The sequence below is a fragment of the Epinephelus moara genome, chromosome 8, assembly GCF_006386435.1.
Source record: "Epinephelus moara isolate mb chromosome 8, YSFRI_EMoa_1.0, whole genome shotgun sequence".
Lineage (NCBI taxonomy): Eukaryota > Metazoa > Chordata > Actinopteri > Perciformes > Serranidae > Epinephelus > Epinephelus moara.
This window is the reverse complement of record NC_065513.1, coordinates 10361792-10384424: the sequence shown is the minus strand read 5'-3', so window position 1 is coordinate 10384424 and position 22633 is coordinate 10361792. Positions and strand designations below refer to the sequence as shown.

The window sequence follows — 22633 nt, the reverse complement described above, 5'->3', positions numbered from 1 at the left end:
AATATAACAGCTAGACCTAAAGACCACCATAAACTGCACTGGCTTGAGCTAGTCACACACTATACAATGATATTGTTATTTTTAAATTTGTTTTTTAAAATAAAGTTCACAGAAATAACAGTGAAGTTAATATAAAGCCAATAAGGAGAGTTTTTAGCCAAGGGTTTGGTGCTGTGTTCGAGTTCGCCCATGAACGATGGACGCGCGCTCCCGATACTTCAGGTGAATGAGAGGGAAGCAGAGGAGCGGGATACGGTTCACTGTGCGTTGCATTAAACAGGAACAATCAGAGGAAAATGAGTTGTGTTACGTCGCTTGGGGCCCAGGCTTTTATGACAACATATCTACTCTTCGTGATGGGATGCGTTGCACAGAAAGTAAGTTGACATTTGTTGACAATAAGCTGACAATAATTCACAAGCTTTACCTCCAGCCCTCTTGAGTGCCGTGCTCACATGTATGGAGAGAACCAAGCCACGAACTCCCTTCGTAAATCGTGATATTCAACAATTGTTTCTTCTCGACAAACGCTCTGAGCACAAGGGACTTCAAGCAAGTTATTTTAAGACAACTTAGTTGCCAACATTTATTTCGGCTTACATTTGATACACACAGGAATACTTGGGTCAGCTAAATTTTAAATTTAAATGTAGGTCGGGTGTTCTGTCAACAGTTTTGTACTACGAAAATACAGCACACGGTTGTAGGCTATAGCAAGAGGCGGTAAGTACGTATTGAGCCCAATTTTAAAAGTTAACATTTAATACAGTTTAATACTGTTGTTTTTGTTAGCTAACTTTTATGCCGACTATGTCTGAAGACCACTGTGCTTCGAAAAACGCCAAAGCTTATGTATTACAGTGTGAAAAACTTAAGCAGATAGCGACGAACATTTAAATTTACATTTTTTACAATTGTGTTTTGCGCACGCTCTGTTTGACAACAGCACAGGACGTAACACTACCTTCCCAAAGTAGAATCTCACGTTGCCTCTGGAATTGCGAAAGTTGTTTAGGAAACAAAATATATTGCACAAACAGGTTATCAAAATGGTCCTGCAGTCTACTTGTGTGTGAAACAGCTCTGTCCATAACAATTAGCAACACATCCGCCTCATGTCGCCTGTAGACCACTGTAAGTGAACTGTAAACATTTCAGTTCACTTACAGTAGTAGTTCAGTTTCAGTATTTAGTTCTACCCAAGTGTCCCATGTGCTTTATACAGTGACATCTAGAAAAACAAACCTAAACTTTAGCCATACCCAGAGTTTTTAATCACCTTACATCATGCTGACTAACCTTTGCCATTCACTGTAAATATGTGAAAGTAGGATTTGAAACTGTATTTAAAAATTCCCAAACTTCCTGGGACTTTATATCCTCTTAGGCTTTTTAGGGGATGTTTTGATGGCACGGGCATGTTTTGATGTTGCTGCACTTCACAGAGTTAGACAATGGCATGCAGAGTCCAAACTGCTGAAATGAGAACCACATTGAGAGCATGTAAACCTTGTGTTGTGCTACTTTTCATACCCATTGAGGCGAACTCCCAAGCTTTGCCTCTGACATGCGAGGAGTTCATGATCAAAAGTTTGTCTCCGATAAATCAGGAACCCAAACACTCAGGGGTTGCTACTGGGGCATGTTTTCCATTCAATCAGTCTGTGATTCATGTTGGACATGTTTTAGCTTCTCCTGTGGTAGAGTCAAAGCTCTTGCCAGGTTAGTGAGGCTTAGATGTGAATGGGTGCTTTAGAGTTAATTGGTTGAGGCATAAAAGTTGTTGGGATGCCATAACCTGAAGTGTCTCTTTATTATTAGGTTTATATGGATACCTGCAGCATAGGAATAGCTGCACATGTGACTGAGGATGGCAGGACTTGTTGATGTATGTTGTCAGCCGCCTGGAACAGTCATGTTTACATAGACAGTGGCAGGGGTGGGCCTTGGTACTTGCTTGTGAAGAAAGGGAAAGTGATACCTCATTGCTCAGAGCAGAAAACACTTTATATGATAGCTAGAGCATGTATTTATTAGTATGTGATTTGATCACCACTATGGTATGTCTATTTGTGGCAGTCTCAGCTGTCTCTGTTGGGGCAGGAACTTTCTAAATTGATGTAATTGACATTGTTTTCCAATTACAAGTTGCTGTGGAAGGCAAACTAACAGGTGAATGCTTCTCAGGCTGAAAAGATGCTTGGCTGTATATTATCCCTAAGGTCTTGGAATTGGAAAAAAGCAGCGCCATTCTTAAAATGACATGGGTGCTCGTCACATTTTATGCAATTTCTTGCAAAACTTTGTAGCAGGGTTGTTAAGCGAAGCATCTCAACTGTAAAGCGCATCACCCAGTCAGTTTTCCAATCCCATATTCTTCTGTTTTTGATTCATCCGATGCACCAACATGTCCCCATTTGGGGCAGGGACTGGTGTCAGAACACAGAAGGATTACCCTTGACACAGATCTCCTCTAGGACATCAAAACCACATTTCCAGTTAGAAGCTTCCACCTGTCAAGAGTCATCCTCTTCCGCTGATGGACAATGGCGGCTCAGCAGCACAATTCTTAGAACTAGACAACAAAAACCTTTGGTATATTGAATTGTCAGCGTCTCCAGCTTTAGTTCCTGTGTGCATAGGGTGCTCACTATCTTTGCAATTATCTGCCTGAGGGGACACGGTAAATGATGTCTTTGTCCTCCGCTCCCCTTTTGTATTAAGTTGATTTTTGGAACAGCATAAACAAGCTTGGAATTTATTCTATCCCCCTCAGAAAAAAAAATGGGAGGCATCCAAGCCTGTAAGTCCACATTTCAGTGCTGTGGACAAGGGAGAGTGATTTTGATCTTTGCTTTGTTGCTTCACTCTGTCTTTCGTTAGGTTTTATTTGCAATGGAAAGAGGGGATATTCATCCCTAATTGAATTGAGTTTCAGGACTCCAGTGTACTGTGAATTTGCTTATTCCTCCCATGAATTATCTGACAACACATAGACACACAGTCTGTCAACAGATAAAAATGTCCCCTTGAGTTGGTGAACCGCAGAGGGACTTTAGAGGAGATGGGATGCAAAAGTCAGGGCCAGAGACAGAGTGATGGACAGAGTTAGACAAAGAGGGAGGGAAAGCTGTCCTGTGAGTGTTGCAGATGCAGCGGGTTGTTTGATAGAAAACAAACTTCATTTCTATACTATCTATGGTAGCATCAAAACTCTAAGATGCTGATGTTGTTGGTATTGAATGGAGTTTTCAAGTGGCCGCCTAACGTTAAAAAGGTCACACAGCATGAAGTTAATGGCTGATTTTTAACTTTGAAAATAGAAGTAGCTTGCGGAGCTGCATTTATTTTACTTTCCTCTTTAGAAGGTGTGAGAGTACCGAAGTGGAGAGATCCTTTTTGTTTTGTGGCCCAGATCCCGATCCAAGTCATTAAATATTGGGGTAGTTGCCCATACAAAGTCTGATCTGATACTTACATTTGAGACATGTTGATTGAATATGTATCTGACACACTGAAATAACTGCTGTAGCCTTCTAAATTTGGCACTTTTTTTTCACAAGCTTCTTTATCAAAAAACTGAAGGTCCTGTTTCAAAATTAAAAAGTTTATGAGTTTAAATTATTGATATGATATCAGTAAAAGTACAACTGGGAGAATGTTACTCCTGAAATTAAGTTAGGTAGTTGTTTGCTGTCATAGAATGATGCCTCTTTGACTGTACCTCGTAACCAGTCTTTGGCAGAGTGCAGACGGCGGCTTGCAAAGAGCCTACAAAACAGACAAGTTTAATTTTGTTCTGCCCTTAAGTTACTCACAGAACACACACACACACACACACACACACACACACACACACGAAGAAAAGCGATCTGCTGGGCTGGACAGAAAGGTTTTTAATAGTTTCCTTTTTTTTAACCCAAACAAAGATGGTAGCGGAAATGATGTATGTCAAGCTGTTCAACGTGAACCAAAATTAAAGAATATCAATGAGACATTAAAATAGCCTTAACACATTGCCTTTGTTTCACAGCATTTTTTTTTTATTGATACAAAAGGCAGTACAAAAAAAACAAGGTGTGACATATGATGCATATGTGGGGGCAGATGGAAAGGGGAATATAGAAAAATGAGAAATAACAAAATAAAACAAACATAAAATAGTCATGTATAACAGTTTTCCTAGGGTTATAAATATCCAAACGTGTTAATCACAGTCATTAATCACTTATCCTTGCCTATATTGATATTCCTTTCTTTTGTTTTCTTTTGTCAAACAAAACAACACATTCATATTTTTCTTGAACCAAAAAAAAGAGCAAGGTAATGTGTAATTTCCGGCTTCCTTTATAGGAAATAGAAATGCAGCTTGAGGAACAGGTTAAAAATTGTTCTTGTCGTGCAGCAGAGGGGATATTTTTTCAGCCAGATGGTTAGAAGTTTTTGTGGATTCTTGAAATACCTTGAGAACAGAAGGAAAATCAAATGATTAGTTCTGTGACTAGAATGTAATGCCGACACAGGAGAGCCACATACTGGTGCTAAGTCTATGCATCAAAACAGCAAAGCTAATGGGCTGTAGTTCAGGGGTTATCAGTGTTGAGATGATATTCAAAAATAAGCTTGTCTGGTGATTTAAATGCTGTGGTTGTCCTCGGAAATGTTATTGTGTCCATTTAGACTGTGATTGATTGCAGTTTAACTGTGTCAGTACAGTGCAGGCCAGCCTACATGACGAGGCTTCTCACTGAGGTGCTGAAAGAAAAGACTAATTATCATGGATCACATTCCAAAATCTGGAAATGATTTCTCCAAACCACCATGGAGATAAGGTCATGATTCACCACAGGGTTCCACAGACTAGCTTTAACAGCTACCACAGCAGCAGCAGCAGCAGCAGCAGCAGCAGCAGCAGCAGCAGCTCTTTTTAGAGGAAATATGTTAATGGTCTTCACGCCACAAACATGGAAGAGTGAGCCTGCATCTGCCTGTCCTCTTGCTCACCCAGTCACATGTCTGTGCGAGTTTGAGGACCACGGCAGTAATAATTTCCAGCATTCCACTTTTCCATGCAGGCTACAGTGAATGTCCCGTGATGGCTCTGTAAATAAAAATGTTGATCAAACATGCAACGGCTCAAAGAGGTCTTTCATAAGTCACCCAGGATGCACACGGTGGTGTAAATGTGCTGAGCCAGCGCCACAGTGGCCAACGAGGGCGACCCTAGAAATGCCTGGGCTTAATCAGGCCGCCACACCAGTTGTTTGTAAACTCACCCTGGCTTGAACTACAGCCGCTGACATGAGTCCATCAGGAGAGGCATTGACATCACAGGGGAGATATGTGATAAATCCTGGGCTCGAGTATCAGTGCTTTTCACAGCTGTGCAGAATGACCTCAAGGAGCTTCGTTTCTGTCTGTGCAATTGGAGGCAGCAGTGTGAAATATACTAAAAACACAAATGGGGCATTTTGCTGACATTGAGCTGCAGCTGCTGACTCTGTTATACAACTAATTTCAAACTTGTTTTTAGCTGCATGTTTCTGTCTACGATTGATATATGTGAAAATAATATTTTTTGAGAAAGTGGAGGAGTTTATAACATTTTTGGTATTCTGTGTACCATGCAAACACTGTCCTCTTGTGTCAGTGCATACTGCATCACTGTATGAGACTTCTATATCTTTCAGCTCCGGTGCAACTCAGGGGAATTCTTGTACATTTGTTGCACTTTGAGAAAAAGTGCTTTTTATTCTGATAAAATTAGTGTAACTCCTAATCTTGATCCAGCTTTAATTTGTGGAAAGATTTGTCTCATTCCCATAATTGATATTACATCATATATTCTGACATTTACTATTTTAGCAATAACTTTTTATGTCTGTTCTGATATGTTGTGACTTAATATTTTTTCTCCTCAGGTCTGTATCACTCAGATCTATCAGACTACATGATTAAATTAAGGATAATGGAAATTAGTTCAGGTATTGGTCCACAAAGCTGTGCTGTTTTTATATCGGTCCAGACCTGAGAAATAGAGTGTGATTATAAGCATCCTGAGTGGGGCTGCTGCTACTGCTCAAGCGCTAGCCTGTGAAGCAGTGTCACTTTTCTCCTCCAGTAAACAGGGCTGGTGAGGATTCTTGCCCCCTTTTGAGGGGCCCGCCTGCCTGTTTATGAGCCAGTCCGGGGCTGTTTGTGCATGAGAGGCAGAGTGTGTGAGTGTGTGTTTGTGTGTATTAACAGTACTTCAGCAGAAGCCAGCTCGTGTTGCAGAGTTTTCACAGTGGTGTCGTCAGCCTGGGTGGTTTAAAAAAAAAAATCCATGTTACAGCCAACAGTTGGGTCAGACTGCAGGCTTCTGTTTTGTCAAATAAAGGTGTACTGACAGGTCGTGTTTTTTGGCTTGTTCATCTTTATACCCATAAGAGAGGGCTAAAAACTAAAAAGTGCTTTTTCTATAACAGATTTAAATTATGTTTTTCTTTAGTTTAATGCTCAGATACGCTGTTTTAACAGCAGAGTACTATTTTTTCTTTTTGTTTATTTCTCATCTTTTTTCTGACCACATCCTTCCATTTACATAGATTACAACCTCACAGGTTACTTTTAAATAATATTTTTAATGATAAATGACATTTAAACAAAATTTTAAGAATACTATTTTAATATAATGGTACTATACAAATAAATCAGCTCTGCGACATCAGTCAGTAGATTTAAAGTTGTCTCTGTGATAATTAGACCGACCTATGAACTCCATCATGGAATGTGATTGAAACACCTTTTTTTTAAAAAGATGTACTGACGCAAAGTGAAAACGCTAGAACAATACCATTTGTCAGGGGCCCCTCAGTAATGACAGCAGCTGGTCTGATGTTTCACTGAGCAAGTCATTTCAGACAATTATGTGCTTTGTTGATCTACTTTTGTCCAGGGAAGCCCCCGTCACTAGCACAACTGGGGCGCAATGAGCAGCCGGCTCTTATGTAAACTTTCAGCTTGCCTTGTACTTATTAGCATCACTTCATTAAAATATTATCCGCCCTCCCTGTATGCGGAGTGGCTCACCAAAACGGCACTGCGGCCCATTGTTTCGCCATGAGAAAAGGCATCCTTGAATAATTAGCGGCCTGCCAGTGGAGCGGCCTGTGATGTAACAGAACTGAGATGTTTGGCATTATAAGAATGTCCCATTTCCATTCGACACTGTGGCACTTTGGGGCCCTTTCATGTGTAGTCTAGCATGCATCCCAGGCAGGGTGAAGGGGACCTCCCGGCCGCCTCCTCCTGGTGGGAGAGATGACACAGTCTCTGTCCATGACACAGTTCTCTTTCATCAGAAGCAGGATTTCACATCATACAAGAGACTGTTAATTCATAAACGAGCATTATTTGCAACATCTATTTTTTTTAAACTATTTTTTTTTAAAGTTGAATTGGATAAAAACAGGTTGAAAACAAAGTGAAAGTCTTCAGGGAAGGTTGAGTAAAGGCAGCAGTATGAACAAACATATATTCTCCCACCACTGGTCATTCTTGCCCTAAAAGGGGACACGCTGTCCTTCTCTTCCCCCCTGTTATGCCCCCATATTGTGAAGTGGTTCCCCTCATTGCGCAACCTCGCTGCAAACACTGCTAACCCCAAATCGGCTTACTCTCCCCAGCCTCAGCAGGAATGCCATTTGGCCCGTTCAAATGTCACCCGTGTAATTCTTTGCTGGAGTACATTAATTTCTAGTAAGTGTGTAGGAAGCACAAGTGTAGCATGCCATGTGCCAAAGTAATTGCTTCCAAATGTAAGTCAAGGAGAAAAACAGCAAAATACAATTATGTGAAAGGACTTTCATGATCAAAATTTACATTGGTATTGTGGTAATTGAAAAAATAAATATTACATGATACAGTTTTTTAATATTAGGAAGAATAAGCAAATATTTCACTGATGTACTGTCACTCACATGCCATAAACAGTTCAGTGCATTTAATGATACTGCTGTTTGTAATGTAATTAGAAAATTATGGCTTGTACTGTAAAAACCAGAAAAACAGCTACTAGAATTGGTCATCGTGTATCATGTAATTTAAGAGTCAAAGGAGAGTTCAGCTGTGGCATGTTGCTTGTCAACTTTGTACTATATCGTATGCGCTCATGGGTGAGGGGCAGGACAGATGCTGATTTTTGATCATCTTCTCTTTAATCAAATTCCGATAACAGAACAAAATCAGTCAGAATGCAATATGTTTTAACATCTAACTTCTAACATGGAAGACAACATACACACACACTCACACACATATTTTCTTTTAGTTACGTAGGTCATGCTGCCCTTTTTGCCCTCTCTGACCTCCCATGTCTCTGTTAGATGCTGCGGCCTGGCTGTGAAGCTGTCAGCTGTATCAACTATGGAGACAGTGTTAGATTTGACCCTGATGACCAGAGTGCTGAGCGAGAGGTCCTCTCCTCCAGTTGTGATTGAAAGTTACACATAGATTTTGCCACTGAAAATCTGCCGGCTGAGGAATGCCTTTGATGAATGCATTTAGACGGGGATAGATGGTCCATGGAGCAATCAAAGTGCGTGTCTGGCTCCAAAGACTTTACTTTTCCCAGTGTCCCTGTTGCCCTCTTTCTCCCCTCCCATCTAAACTGCATTCTCAAAGTGATCTGCTTTTAGCCCAGTCCAGAGCACAAGTGTACCCCGCGGGTGTTGGGTTTGTTACCTGTCTGGCATGGGGGTCTGCCAGTCTGGGTCATTCCCACAGTACAGAACTGAGGCCAACAGGAAAGCTCATAAACACACAGGCCCCCTACAAAGGTCTGGTCCTCAGCTCCCCAGCCCAGCCACACATCTGCCTCTGCTTAGATCTCAGGTCCCCCTTACATCCTTACACACCTGGGAAGAATTACAGCCAGCATGTTTGAAGAAAAACCCTCCCTAGGGTTACCCAAGCAGGCAAAACACAGGCTTTGATATAAAGGCAGAACAGAAGGGTTGAATAGTTCAGTTTCAAGCCGGTTTATGTCAGTGAGTAATCAGACCACAAGTCCAGTGTATTATTTGCTGATAGGTACCTTGGTTTTTGGTGCCTTTTACATAGAGAACTTAATCACTTCGTGGCTATTATCTGAATACATGACTCATCTTAGAATTTGGGCAGAGTATAATATAATACTGGTCAACACTTTAAAACGGAAGAATAACATGAATGCTCACGTGGGTGGCACCAGTGGGAATCAGAAGCCCTAACCTTGGCAGTGTTTGTGCTGAGCTCTACCTGCAAAGCTGTATGACTCAGGTTAATTGTCACTCTTAGAAGGGGCGTCAGTTAAGTGCCTAAAATAAACCTTAAAATGTGAGATTCTTTGGTCTTTAAAGGTTCAGTTGGTATCTTTTTATAAAAATACGTTTTTGTCATATTTGCTGAAACTGTCACTGTATCCTGTCAGTAGCACAGTAGACAGATAATCTGTGAGAAAAATCAGGTTCCTACTAGTGCTCCTAAAAGCATTTGCAGAATCCACCGTGCCTGAGCGAAAACAGCCAATCAGGGCCAGGGGAAGTCTCTAATGCATGTCAGTGCACACAGCAAAGACAAGTAAACAGAGGAAGACAACTGGTTTTGTTGTTTGTTGGTCTCAAGCAGTGGTCTGCACTGCAGTGGTCTACAGCTTGGCAGCTAGCCTAGGTCTTGTGCCATCCACCATCCCCTCCACCTCGCAATGACAAAGTCAGCTGATATACATGTAATCAGAACTATGTCAATTTAGAAATGTTGATATGATATGTATGAAACATTCGACTGTAACGTATCCGTGGTTTGTAATATAAATTGCCAGCATTTTCTTCTGGTGACTGGGCTGACAAGAAGCTTGCTTTTACTTTGACAGAAGGATGCTGTCGTTGGACTTCTTCTGTCTACTTGTCTTTGCAGTGTATGCTGTTGTTGGCAGTGCAGCATGTGCACAAGCAGTGGTTGACATGCATTAGAGTCCTCCTGGCTCTGATAGGTTGTTTTTGCTCAGGCATGGAGGATTCTTGCAAATGCCATTAGGAGCATTAGGAGGAACCACATTTTTACACATAAAGTACTACTGTCAGGATATAGTGAAAGTTTCACCAAATATGACAAAAATATCTTTATAAAAGTTATCTTCTTTAACCTTAAAAGCATGTTTTAAATGATGACTTGACTAACTTAATGTGATTCATATTGCAGGTATACTTTGACTGTGGTGCCAGGGTGGATGTGGTGGATGTCCAAGGCCTCATTCTGTCCCCCGGCTTCCCCTACAACTACTCCTCTGGGACACATTGCGTTTGGCAGTTCTTTGTGCCTGTTGATTACCAGCTAATTCTGGAGATATTTGACTTTGACGTGTTTGAAAGCCATGACTCTGCTGCGCAGTACTCTGCTATCTCTAGTTTTGAGGAGGAAGAGGCAGACGAAGAGGTGACTTTGACTCCTGGCAGCTTAGCAGCAGATGAAAGTTCATCAGCAGCTAAAGATCCCATGCTTCAGAGTGCAGACCTTGTCACAAAGACTCAGCAGTCCTCCCAAGATGGTGAGGTCAAGCAAGTAGTGGTCCAGGAGCAGTCCACAAAGATGGAGATTGCCAAAGTATCAAATTCTGCCAAAAGATCAGCTGATGCCTCCTCTGGCCTATCTTCGCCACCTCCTCCCTCTCTCCTCCTTCTATCGGGGGCTGTGCCTCCAGGAGACAAGGCTGTCAATTCCGCCTCCTCGTCTCACCTTAGGGGAGACCTCAACCCCAGTTCTAACCCAAGCCCAGTTGTGGAGGAGACCACCCTTGCATCACCACACTCCACTGACACTCCAGCTGAAAGCCCAGAAACCCAGCACTCAGTGCTTGACGCCTGCCCCCACGATGTCCTGTACATCTCAGACCTTATCACCTTCTCCTCAAGGTTCTGCGGGTCCAACCGGCCTCCCAGCAGCCAGCTGGTTTTCGGCTCCAGCCAGGAGATGGTGGAGGTCATCATGGAGCTCATCACCACCACCCACTGGGGCCGTGGCTTCGCTCTTCTCTTCCACTACCACAACCTCACCGAGCCAGGGGGGGACCACCGTGCCTCCGCTACCACAGCCAGCAAGGTAGATTCTCTGCTGGCTGCTGTGAGTGGAGCTGCCTTCTTCGCAATGATACTTACAAGTGCTCTCTGCATCATTTTCAGGTAACAGAAATGGAATAACTTTATTTACAGGATCATAAAGATAAAAGAATAACACAGACAACGGCACTCCTTAGTAGCAGTGGCCCCCCAGCAGGACGATGCGCCACGCTTAGCCACAAAAAGCTCAGGAATGACCTGAGGAATGTGGCAAAGTGCTCAAGGCGTCAACCTGTTCTCCATATTCCCTGGATCCCGATCTGATCAGACATCTATGGGGCGTACTGTTACCCCACCTCACAACCCACTGGACTCAAAAGATCTGAAGCCAATGCCCTAATGCCATACACCATAGGACACCCTCCAGAGGTCCTGTGTCCATGCCTTGACAGGTCAGAGCCAAGTCCGGTCCAAGGAGCACCCACTGTGGATCGGGGGTACCTCTGGGGTAGCAGCACGTCCCTTGAATGTTCAATCAAATTGGGATCTGGGTTATTTGGAGGCCAGGTCGACGCCTTGAGCTGTCTCTCACATTCCTCAGGTCATTCCTGAGCAGTTTTTGTGGCGTGGCTCTGTGCACTGTCCTGCTGGGGGGTCACTGCCATTGACAAGTGTTGTTGCCATGAGGGGGTTTATTTTGTCTGCAATGGTGTTTGGGTGGGTGGAACGTGTCAAGTAGCATCCACATAAATGCCAGGAACCAAGGTTTCCCAGCAGAACAGTTATAAAGGCCAAAAACCAGCCACCAGGTGAAGCTTTTGTTGATTCATAAATATCAACCACCACAGAGATATGTTGTGATTATTCTTATGAAGCAGTGGAAAACGTTTGTGTTGCTAATCTTATATGCATTTTTTTTTTCATTCAAAGCAGAGGGCAAACATTTGTTTAATGTTTTATATAATGCAAAATCGTATGAAACAATGGTTCAAAAGATGGGGATCTTAGTTGGTTATTTAGCCCACCATTTTGTTTCAGAGCAAATAGCTCAACAAATACTACATGGAATGCAACTTAATACTTTTTTGCAGACATTCATGGTCCCCAGAGGATAAATTCTAGTAATTTTCATGATCCTCTGACTTTTCCTCTCGTGTCCTCAGCTGGTTCACATATTTGTAAGTCCAGATTGAAATGTCTGAACAACATTCAGGTTGACTGACTTAACTCTGGCACACACATCTTTGTCCCCAGAGGGTGAAACCTTATGACTATTTGGTGAGTTGTCCAGTGGCCAAAAACCTATTAAACTAATAACATTCCCATTAGCCTCAGCTGTATTTTATTTTTAAGGCTTATTATCAGATGTGAGCATGCAAACATGTTAGGCTAAAATGGTAAACATTATGTGAATTTGCATTTTTCTAAGATAATGTAGGCATAACCCACCCTACTCTGCCTTACTCTGCCTCTGATTGGCTTACCTGACATTCCTACCCTAGCTCAAATCAGTCTCACTCATTTTACCTTTACCTAACCAACCCAACCAACGAAGGCAACAAGTACTAGCCAATCAGAGGGAAAGTATGGCGGGTATTGCCTTCGCTATCCTAGGAAACGCAAATTTGCTTCCATGACATAGTCTGCCTGCTAAACATTGTTAGCATTGTCATGGTGAGCATATACGCATGCTGAGGTTAGCATTTAGCTCAAAGCACTGCTGTACTGAAGTACAGCCTCTGAGCCATTAGCATGGTTTAACTTAGTGTTCAGTTAATACTCTCCTGACTGAATTCACAAGTCTTATCTTTGATTTTCTTTTTCCATGAATGAAAATGGGCTGGTCTGACACTAAATGCACACACACAGATGTACACACTCTCAAGTACACAGTCACTACTTTGTTGTGTTGACTCAGCTGGAAGCCTCAGTCCCTGATGTGGTGACCCTTGGTGATTAGTTGGGTTTGGCTGCAACTGTGCGGCTCCCTTGATGTGGGGCATTCTCACCATAGACAGCGGGGCATTCAAGGTACAGCACCTGGCATCAATTCCAGTACACAAAAACACAGAGGCTACATGAAAGTGTATGGGCGGGGAAATAAGGGGGAAAAGGGACAACAAGGAGAATTAAAACTCAATGTGCATTTGGTACCAGTGGCATTGTCAGACAATCAAAAGGTGTAATTTACAAGCTGTTCCCTCTTGTCCATCCCAGGGGACAATGAACACAAGCTGAAGGGTTAAGTTTGGAGGTTTGTAATACTACCTGTTCTGACAAGCTGACTGGTTTACCCTACTGGTCCAGATTCAAAATCCAGGAAGGTTTAGATTTGCGTTTGTATTTAGCCTGTTGTGAGAAACACCCTGTTTAATATGATTTGTGTTAATTTCAAATGCAGCTCAATGTCTCCAACTCATCCTTCAGGCACAATAACTCCACAGGTTCTCACTATTAATGACAGGGAAATTGGAAACACGTGTTCAATAAAAGGAAAGTGTAATTAGCAAGAACAACACGAATCATTCAGAATCCAGGAAATGCATTACCGTGAAACACCCAAGTAGCCTCAGTAGCTGTATTTTTCCTCCTCTTTCAGTTGTTCCCTATTAATTTAAATGAGTTCACAGAAATCATTGGAAAACAACTAGCCTGGCGAGTTAGGCACGATCTTGCGAGTTTAAAGCAGTGAGATTAACTCCCAAGGTCCCCTCTGGTCAGAGGTGGATGAGAGTCACTGCAGGGGTTGCCCTCAGATGACCGGAGGCTGGTAATGAACTCATTCAGCTGAGTAATTTTTAATAAGAGGGTACTTGCTCAAGTATTTCTGCATGCTTCATTGGTTCATATGGACTTTAGCAAGCAGCATGGTAAAAAACAGGTATGTGAAATTGGTCATTTTCCCAGTTGTAAAAGAATCTCATATTAATAGGGAAAAACATAGTGGACATGACTATCAGAAGTGAAAAAGTGACAGCGGTGCATCACTACAACCACTATGTGAAATGCTAGAGTTGTGAGACTGCAAGATCGTGGTGCATCTTGCTACATCATCCAACACCACAATACAGCAACTATTGATGGGGAAATAGCCACAGGTATGCTGGAGCGAGTATATATTGAGTGAGGTGGTTACTATGTGAAAAAGCTCCCATTTCAGTACAGTTGTATGGGATAGTGTCCATTTTTACATTTCTGGTCAAATTGTGAACACCAGAGGGATTTTTATTCTTGGGAAAACTCCGCCAAGAGTGGAAAAAAATAGGGGACATTCATAAAAGCTGGGTTTTGGATGTGTCTGTAATTATAAACTGAATTGCTGTGGTACTGTATGTTTTCCAGACCCAAACTGTGTCCAAAAAGAGCCAGCTCCTGTGCATCTAGCAACTCTGAGGTACAGATACTTCTCTGTATTTTTTTCTCCCTTTTTCCTCTCCACGTGTCACTCTCTCTCCTCCCCTACCTGTCTTTTTCATTGTCCTATTTGTTAGTTACACATTCCTCTGAAAACAGAGCTTTATCTGGGATCACGGGACGTTTCTTTTAATTTTCTTTGCCACTGAAGTCCACTGCTGTAGCACTTCAACTCCACTCCCCATAGAGCTGCACCACCTCAGGTTCACTTCAGGTCATGCAGTTTTGAAACAAAGGTTGAACAACCTGATGATGAAGCAGGAAGTATTTAAAAAAAACTGTTACAGTGATTTGTAGCTCTCATTATACCAATAATGAAGTAATCTTTTTTTTTTTTTTTTTGTCTTCATTTTCATCATCTTTTTCAAAGCAAAATTGCCCAAAACACTGTGGTTCCCCCCCCCCCCCCCCCCCTCCATCCATTTTCCGAAGCCGGGTTATGGGGGCAGCAGGTAGAGCAAAGCATTCTAGCCGCCCCTCTCCTCAGCAAGGCTTTCCACCTCCTTCTGGGGGACCCTGAGGCATTCCCAGGCCAGCGCCAAACCACCGATCCATCTCATGCGCTAGTGAACAAGTACCGACAATACTTGAACTCCTTCGCTTGGGGCAGTAACTCACTCCCAACCCAGAGGGGGGCATGGTTCTCTGACGTTTTCCAGTGTTGACTCATCCCGAGTGCTTCACACTCAGCTGCAAACCGCCCCAGTGTATGCAGTAGGTCACGATGTGATGAAGTCAACAGAACCACATCATCTGCAAAAAAGAAAGATGCAATTCTGAGGTGACCAAACCAGTCACTGCCATCGCCAACTCAGAGAAATGGCCCTATTTTTTAATAACAAGATTATTATCTCAGAAACTTAAGAAAAGTTTTTTTGGAAAAAATCAGCTCTTCTTTTTCTTAATTAACTAGGTCGTAATCTTGCTATTCAGAAAAACAAGAATTTACGAGATTATGAACTCGCTAATTCAGAAAAATGGAGCAGATTTTTTTTCCTTAAGTGAATGCATTTTGTCATGCATTTTGCATTTTTCTTTGTCATGTATGATAGTTAACTGAATATCTTTGAGTTTTGGACTGTTGGTCAGACAACAAGACATTTGAAGAAATGACCTTGTGCTGTGGAAAGTTATACTGGCCATTTTTTTTTACATTAAAAAAAATGTATAGTCCAAAAGACTGAGTGAGAAATATCATCTGCAAATTAATTGATAATGAAAAGAATTTTCAGTTGCAGCCCTACCCCAATCACAAAACACATTTTCTTACTTATCGCTACTAGTATTGAGTCATGCAGAAGTTTGTGAGATATTGACCTCTGAAAGCTGTACCACCATGCAGAGTTACAGAGGGCCAGATAGTAGGAGCACTTCCTATACACACACACAGAGTGACATCCAGGGGCAAGGAAATTTCCATGTGTGTATATGTTTACGTGTATGTTCAACGTATACAGAAATCTGCGATAACTGCAGCTGTACTGTGGCTCTGTGTATTTCAAGACATTGCCTCAGCTTTGATCCTCTCTGGGAACACCTGTGCTGAACATGATCTGTATCATGATGAAGTACTGTGGATAAGCTGAACGATGTGGTGTGTGCTCATGTTGTAGGTGCCAGAGGGAGTCCAGAACACGGGGGCTGAAGTCAGTGAGCTGCAGCTGATGGCCGAGAATCAGGCCAACCTGGAAGCCACCACAGAGCAGGAGAACAACAACGACAGCCCGCCACACACAGGTTGGGACGACACACACCTGCGCACACATGAATGCACACACAGGATGGAAAACCGATATACTGGATTAATGATGTTAGTCCTTGTATTCAAGCTTAATTTATACTCTGGTTGGTCTCAGTTCCTCTTGCAAGCGTCTTAGATATACAGTATGACAAAAATTGCATTGCAACAAGCCCATGAATTGCACATTACTGCAGATGTCAATCATTTTGATTTACATATACACAACACTTTTAGACCTTTTACAAGAATAATTTTAGGAATGATAATAATACCTTCAGGAATATAAATCTACCATGAATTAATTTCCTGGCAATGCAATGATCTGATAAAGTTTCAGTGCAGTCATTTAAAAGTGACAGCCCAGGGTTTGAGGAATGTACCCCAATAGCGGTGATGTTTCTCAGGAGATAACTTGCCAGTCATACAGTGTGAAATTGGATTTTCTGCTTATGAGTATGTCTAGGAGGCGCTTTTTCTTTCTGTGTTCATCTATAGTGGTTATCTCTGCTCACGCTAACCACCCACTTCTTCTATTTATTCAGAGCAAATTGCAACTGCTGTTTCTGGAAATGGAAAACAGCAAATCTTTCTCGCCTGCCAGGAGTTTTCCTAGGAAAGATTTACCAAACAATGAGCGTTACAGGCTTCGCATCACTATTGTGTTATAAATATGTCGTTAGATATAACTTTAAATTGAAACAAACTGTGTATGAGGAACCCTCTGTGGATGACTGTGGGCGGGTGTGTAGAGTTTTCAATGGAAAGGAAAGTTGCATTAGTTTTGGAGCAGCACACAGGCTTGATCCTGGAACAATCCAAAGGCCTCTCTCTCTCTCTCGCTCTCTTGCTCTCTCTCTCTCTCTCTCTCTCAGTGGGACTGAACCCAGGCTGAGAGATTTGTGGGTTGTGGCATTTAACCCACAAAGCAGCCTGGGAGTAGTTTGAACAACAGGGGAGTACAGTCCCCCTCTGTGTGTGCTCCAGTCACGGTGTAAGGAGTTTACACCAAAACACATAGCTTATAAACAGTGAAGGAGTTGAGATTAGCCTACTCTGAACGTTGTTTCATTGAGCCATTTAAATTGCAGTACAACATCATGAGCTCTGCTGCTTTTCTCAGCAGCGAACAGTCCTTACTTCTTAATACTTCACCCTCCAAATGATTTGTATATTAATTACTGACTCTGTGTTACGTTGAATTCGTGAATGATTTTTTTTTTTTACTCACATGCTCAAATGTTTGTTCGGATTTACCAAAGTCACACAATACAAACAAACTAAGTAATCGAAGAGGTGGTAGACCAGCAGCTTCTGTGTTCAGCACAGTAAAATGACTGTTTTTGTCGATGGAGTCTGGCACTGAAGAGAGCGTAGATAAGTTTCACTTTCAGTTTAGTTACCTGTTGGAAAGCGGTGTCTGTTTGGGAAGTACTGAGCATACCGACTAGATACATGAGACATGGATTATAGTGCGTGAGTTGTTAAAGATTTCGTAAATGTTTTGCTATAGTTTGAGTAATGATATACAAATGGTCATTTGGGAGGTGAGGTTTTCCTTTAAAGAAGTACTTTGTTTGGAGTTAAAAAACACTCTTGTCATCGGTGTTCTCAACATAATTTGTGTCTGCATTTTTTCTGTTTCTCTGCAGTCAGTGCTGGTGGTGACATTTCCCATAGTGCAGAGGTGGACCTTTCCTGCAGCGGTTTGACTGAACTTGACCTTGGTGCAGATGAGGTTTTCATTGTATCTTCAGCCCCTAGCCCAAGCAGGCTACCCTTCTCACCTCTCACAGTAAGGCCTAGATTCATGTCAGTACAGTTGTCTATGTTGTCACCTAGTAATGAGGTTACTTGGTCCAGAGCTAAACACTGAGGAGCGATAAAAATCTACATGCATGGCCATGTCAGTATTGGTTCAGACTGAAATATCTCAACAAAGATTTTATCTGAAAGCAGCCATGGTGCTATACAGTAGACAGTGAAATTGTCTATTTAATCTCAAGGCCAAACTCTCAGTGGGTGATCTCCTCGCTTTGGGGAAATGATCCCTGATCCAGTGAACATCAGAGGTGACAGGGCATTCATTGCTTTGAATTGACCCAGTGTTCCTAATAAGACTGACACCATTTTATTGGTGTACTCGTGGTGTTGTCTAAAACTATGAAAACTATGAGGACATAAATGGGAAACGAGGATAATTAAAAGACGGGAGGAGCGTTGAAGAAGAACAGTTCGACCAAGCATTTTTTTTCTCTGCTCTCTTTTGTATTCTCTTGGAATAAGAGTTGGCATAAAACAGCTCTGGCAGCTTTTTGAAGGACTGGCAAGCTTTTCTGCAGCCTAGGCTAATGGAGTATTATCTACAGAGCCAGATTCCCAGCTCCAATTGTGTATGTGTGTGTGTTTGTGTGTCTGTGTGTGTCATGCACGCTTTGGCACACAGTGTGTGGTCTGCCTGTGTGTGTCCTCCATGCAGACGTCCATGTAAATAATGTTTGAGAAATGTTGCTCGGGCTAACAGCGGCAGAAGTCCCTGAAAAATGCCAAAGTCATCTTCTCAGTGTCACTGCCAGGTGAGCTTCCAGGTCGGTGTGGTATTTTCATGCCACACTCCCTCAGATTTGTAGACATGCATTAAGCCATTTGATAACATTTTGTTGCAAAGGACCCCTTCGAATTAGAGCTTCAATTTAGGCACAATAAAGCAATGAGGAGACTTTAAAACCTTTCTTGCTGTGGGCAGGGTGATGAGATCAAGGCAGAGAAGTCTGGATCAAAATGGTCTGGTACATTCCTTGAAATGTAAAAGACATAATTCAACTGTTTCTAATTTTTCTAAGTATCTCAGGCCTCTCAATGCACCCCTAAAGGGTCTGAGACCCCACCTCTGGAACTATGGTTTGCAAGCCACTGTGTTGGGTGCCTGATTTCTCACAGTGTGTGTCAAATCTAAAAGTTGCCATTGTGTTCATGGAGCTTTACCGACCAAAAGAACATTTTATTTAAACCCCTAGCTAATTCTTGTCTAGACAAAGCTAGCTGCTAGTGACTCTGTGTAAAGGATTATGTGGACTAGTTCTCTGTGTGATGGTTGCAACCCCTATAACCCCCCCCCCCCCTCCCCTGATCAACAGCAGCTGACTGATCAGGAAGGATAATGTGACCTTTGCACATCTAACCTGTCAATTAGCCTCTCCTAGTTTAAGCAAATAGTCTCAATACAGTGACGTTTCCTCTCAAATAGTCCTTCATTCGGACTTGTTATGGTCAGATGGTAAGAGTCGTGCATACACAACACCACAAATGTGACTGAAATCATTCCAAAGCCCCTGCTGTTCTCTTGACAGCTTTACTTTGCTTAATAAATAATGATTGAGATTGGTACGTGAGCCACACATGCTTGGCTGGCTGGCTGTGTGACTGAGTGGGCCAAGCTAATCAGCACAGTTCCCTCTTGTTAATCCATGAATGTAGTACACAACAATCTGCAGGCAGGGATAAATTCAGGTGTTAGGAGGAAATGTGGCAGGTGCAATCGGCAGACTGGCAGCCAGTCAGTTCCTAATATCCCAACCATAAGGACTATGTCGCTGCATGCAGTGATACTACTGTCTCTTGACAGCAATTTAAGTGTTAGGCAATAAGGCGTACTTTCCTTACTTTTAGAGATGTAGTTATTTGTTACCTGATAGTTTTATCCATCTGCATTTTATTCACATTAACAATCACAATGAGATAAAGCGGTGTTACTGTCTGAGTCCAGTCTGTCTCTCGATGCACAATACCAAAGATGCGTGCGTGATTCAATAACAAGCCTGCTGCTCCGTGCAGGTCATTGACCATTGTAACTGCAGTTGAGTGCTTGAGCATAATGCCACCTCTGATATGTGAGCTATTTATGTTGTGTGGTCGTCTTCATTCCTAATTAGTTTGTTTATCCTCTCTAGGCCACTCTTGTCTTGTAACCTTTGTTGTCCTAGAGAAAGTTTGTTTTCTACACATGTAGTTTTTCAGCACTTCATTGCTTGGTATTCATAAATGAACACATTTTCGAATTTGGAAGTACAGTCTTTACTCCTCGACACTGAGCAGTTGGGCATCATAGTCAACAGAGACAAAATTCAGTTTCAGTGTTCGGGCAGCTAAAGACAATATGGCTGCCAGTAGACATGCTACTGTATGTTGCTTAAGGCACTCTGTTGGTGCCCACTGCAGACAGGCACGGACTGTTAATTTTAATTTTTACATTTATGCAACCTGTGTGTCTTAGCAGCGGGAGAGGTTTCTGCGGCACAGTGACACTGGTCCCAGCCCTGCAGGTGACTGGCCCTCACCAGACTCCACCACCTCACCCACTGGCACACGGTCCGGCAAGGACGGCAGCGGTGGCTGTGCCAGACCGAGAGCGTGGAGCGTACGCACCTTCCAGGATTTCCTCCCTCCACTGCCGCAGCTGCATAAGAAGTGGTGCAGCTGGAACTCCACCAGTCCCTTCACCAAGCTGGTGGACAGTGTCAGTACTAGAACCTTTTGTTTTTACACTCAGGAACATTTATGACGTGAAGTTGATGTATAGTGGTCAGTGCTAGACCCAGTTCGGCTAATTTCATGTGTTTCCGATGTAGTTATATTGTCTTCAGAATTGTCTTGATCAGGGATTCTTACTTGACTTAAAGGGTCAGTTAACCAAAAATTATTTCTTACTGACTTTCTGTGGTACTCCTCCAGTTCTCCAGTCCGCATGTCGAAGTAGTCCTTGAGTCCTTGAGCAAGATACTGAGCACTGAGCACCTTGAGCATCTTTACACCTATCATTTTCCTTCTGTCTTATTGTCTGAATCTCGCATCATTCCAGGCCCCATCCAGTTTGGTTGCTGACTGCAGAGGGGACAACAGCAGGAGGGTCTTCTCTGATGTTCACCTGGATGCCAAGGCAGACAACAGCACCATCTCCGATTCATCCATCAGCAATGCCTCGTACCCGCTGTCGCAGCCCGCCCAGAGGCAGCGGCGTCTCAACTCTACCAGCAACCTGCGGCGCACGCGCTTCACGGGCCCTTGCTTTGGTCTGCTATCGGGGACTGCAGACCAGACAAAGGCCTCCGGGGTTCCTCATGCCCAGGGTTCCCCCTCAGAACCCAGCTCTGGCTCTTCTTCTTCCACCCAGTGTCAGATCGAGAGCGGCCAGGCTGGAAAGAGGCGTGATTTCCCAGGCGAGGGAGACCACGTCAGCGTGCCGGTGTTTGCCATCTCGGAGGAGGAGGACCGGCAGCCTCTGGTCTCAGCTGAGCACCTGAACCAGACGTCCGCCGTGCTGAATGGATTGGTTAGGGAGACATATGATGGGAAGGGGCCTGCCGTTGGAAGCACAGGCCTCAGCCCGCAGAGCCAGAGGGCCAGACCAGAGTGGAGGCCATGGGGGAGCCAGGTGTCAGGAGGGGTTGGTCCTCTCCCTCCCAACACACTCACCACCATGACCGAGTCAGGCACAGTCAATGACTGCAAGCCGTCTCTCGGTCACCCCACAGCACTCTGCAGTGTGACCAACCAGATGTGACCAGACAGGCTTTAAGGTGGTGAAGAGAGCAGGGACTCTGGTGGGCCAGTTGTGCATTTCTGAACTCTGTTAGTGCCACTCTGTGAAATATATAACCTACTTCTTAAATTTCTGAACTTTTACAAAATGATTATTACATATACTGTAGCCTCATGCTGGAAAATAGTCTTCTCACTTTAGTTGTTTTCTATTTTTATAAGATGTGTTTGGACAAAGATGGAATATTATGCTGCTTACTATGCCAAGGCACTGACTGCTGTGGTATTATTTGTATAAAAAAGATGACTGATTGCAAACATGAACAAAAAAGTATTTTCTGAGTGAGAACTCCAGAGCCCCAAACTCTTAGGAGCACTTTTAAACCAGATTTATTAACCAGTTTGATGCTATTCAGCGAGTTATAACACTCCAACCATTGCACCTTGCTTTCAATAGCTCATTCATTCTGGATTTTGTGCTGCCATGTGCCAGCTTTCTGCTTTTTCCTTAATGTGGTTCTTCATGTGGTTATTTCTTTAGCAAAAGCTTACAAATGCTATTACAATTACTTATTACCCAAAAGTGTTCTGCAGAGCATAGAACGTACATTGATATTTATGTTGCAACATTGTATGCATACTGTATGTACTCCTAAGGCTGATACTGGATTATAAAAGGGAAATCAAAATAAAATTAAAGCACATAGAGAACTAATATTCACTGTTATGTAGTGTAAAGAGAGAACTAGCGATCACAATAGTATTTAAAATGAGTTATGAATTAATGTAAAGTTTTAATAAAGGTTAAGTCATTTACATGTTGTGTCCTTGATCTGATACAAGATGCAACACAATCAGTCGGAACCTC

General features: G+C 42.8%; 1 protein-coding gene across 2 annotated transcripts; it reads left to right on the top strand.

The window, feature by feature from the left end:
- The first annotated feature begins 226 nt into the window (after positions 1-226).
- On the top strand, positions 227-22570 carry si:dkey-112e17.1 (uncharacterized). 2 transcript variants are annotated; one of them, XM_050051022.1, is made up of 7 exons: positions 227-377; positions 10222-11198; positions 14418-14469; positions 16103-16226; positions 17880-18022; positions 20504-20743; positions 21086-22570. In XM_050051022.1, exons 1-7 carry the CDS (start codon positions 297-299, stop codon positions 21785-21787), a joined length of 2319 nt encoding a protein of 772 aa, XP_049906979.1. In that variant the 5' UTR covers positions 227-296; the 3' UTR covers positions 21788-22570. The 2 variants fall into 2 exon arrangements, with proteins under 2 accessions (XP_049906979.1, XP_049906978.1); XM_050051021.1 differs by having other exon boundaries at positions 20501-20743.
- Positions 22571-22633: the final 63 nt, after the last annotated feature.

Excerpts from the sequence above, each read along its gene's own strand:
- si:dkey-112e17.1 (XM_050051021.1), top strand. The coding sequence starts at position 297 with ATGAGTTGTGTTACGTCGCTTGGGGCCCAGGCTTTTATGACAACATAT. Across the intron at positions 14,470-16,102 it reads GTGCATCTAGCAACTCTGAG|GTGCCAGAGGGAGTCCAGAA; the intron begins GTACAGATACTT and ends CTCATGTTGTAG. Across the intron at positions 18,023-20,500 it reads TACCCTTCTCACCTCTCACA|CAGCGGGAGAGGTTTCTGCG; the intron begins GTAAGGCCTAGA and ends TGTGTGTCTTAG.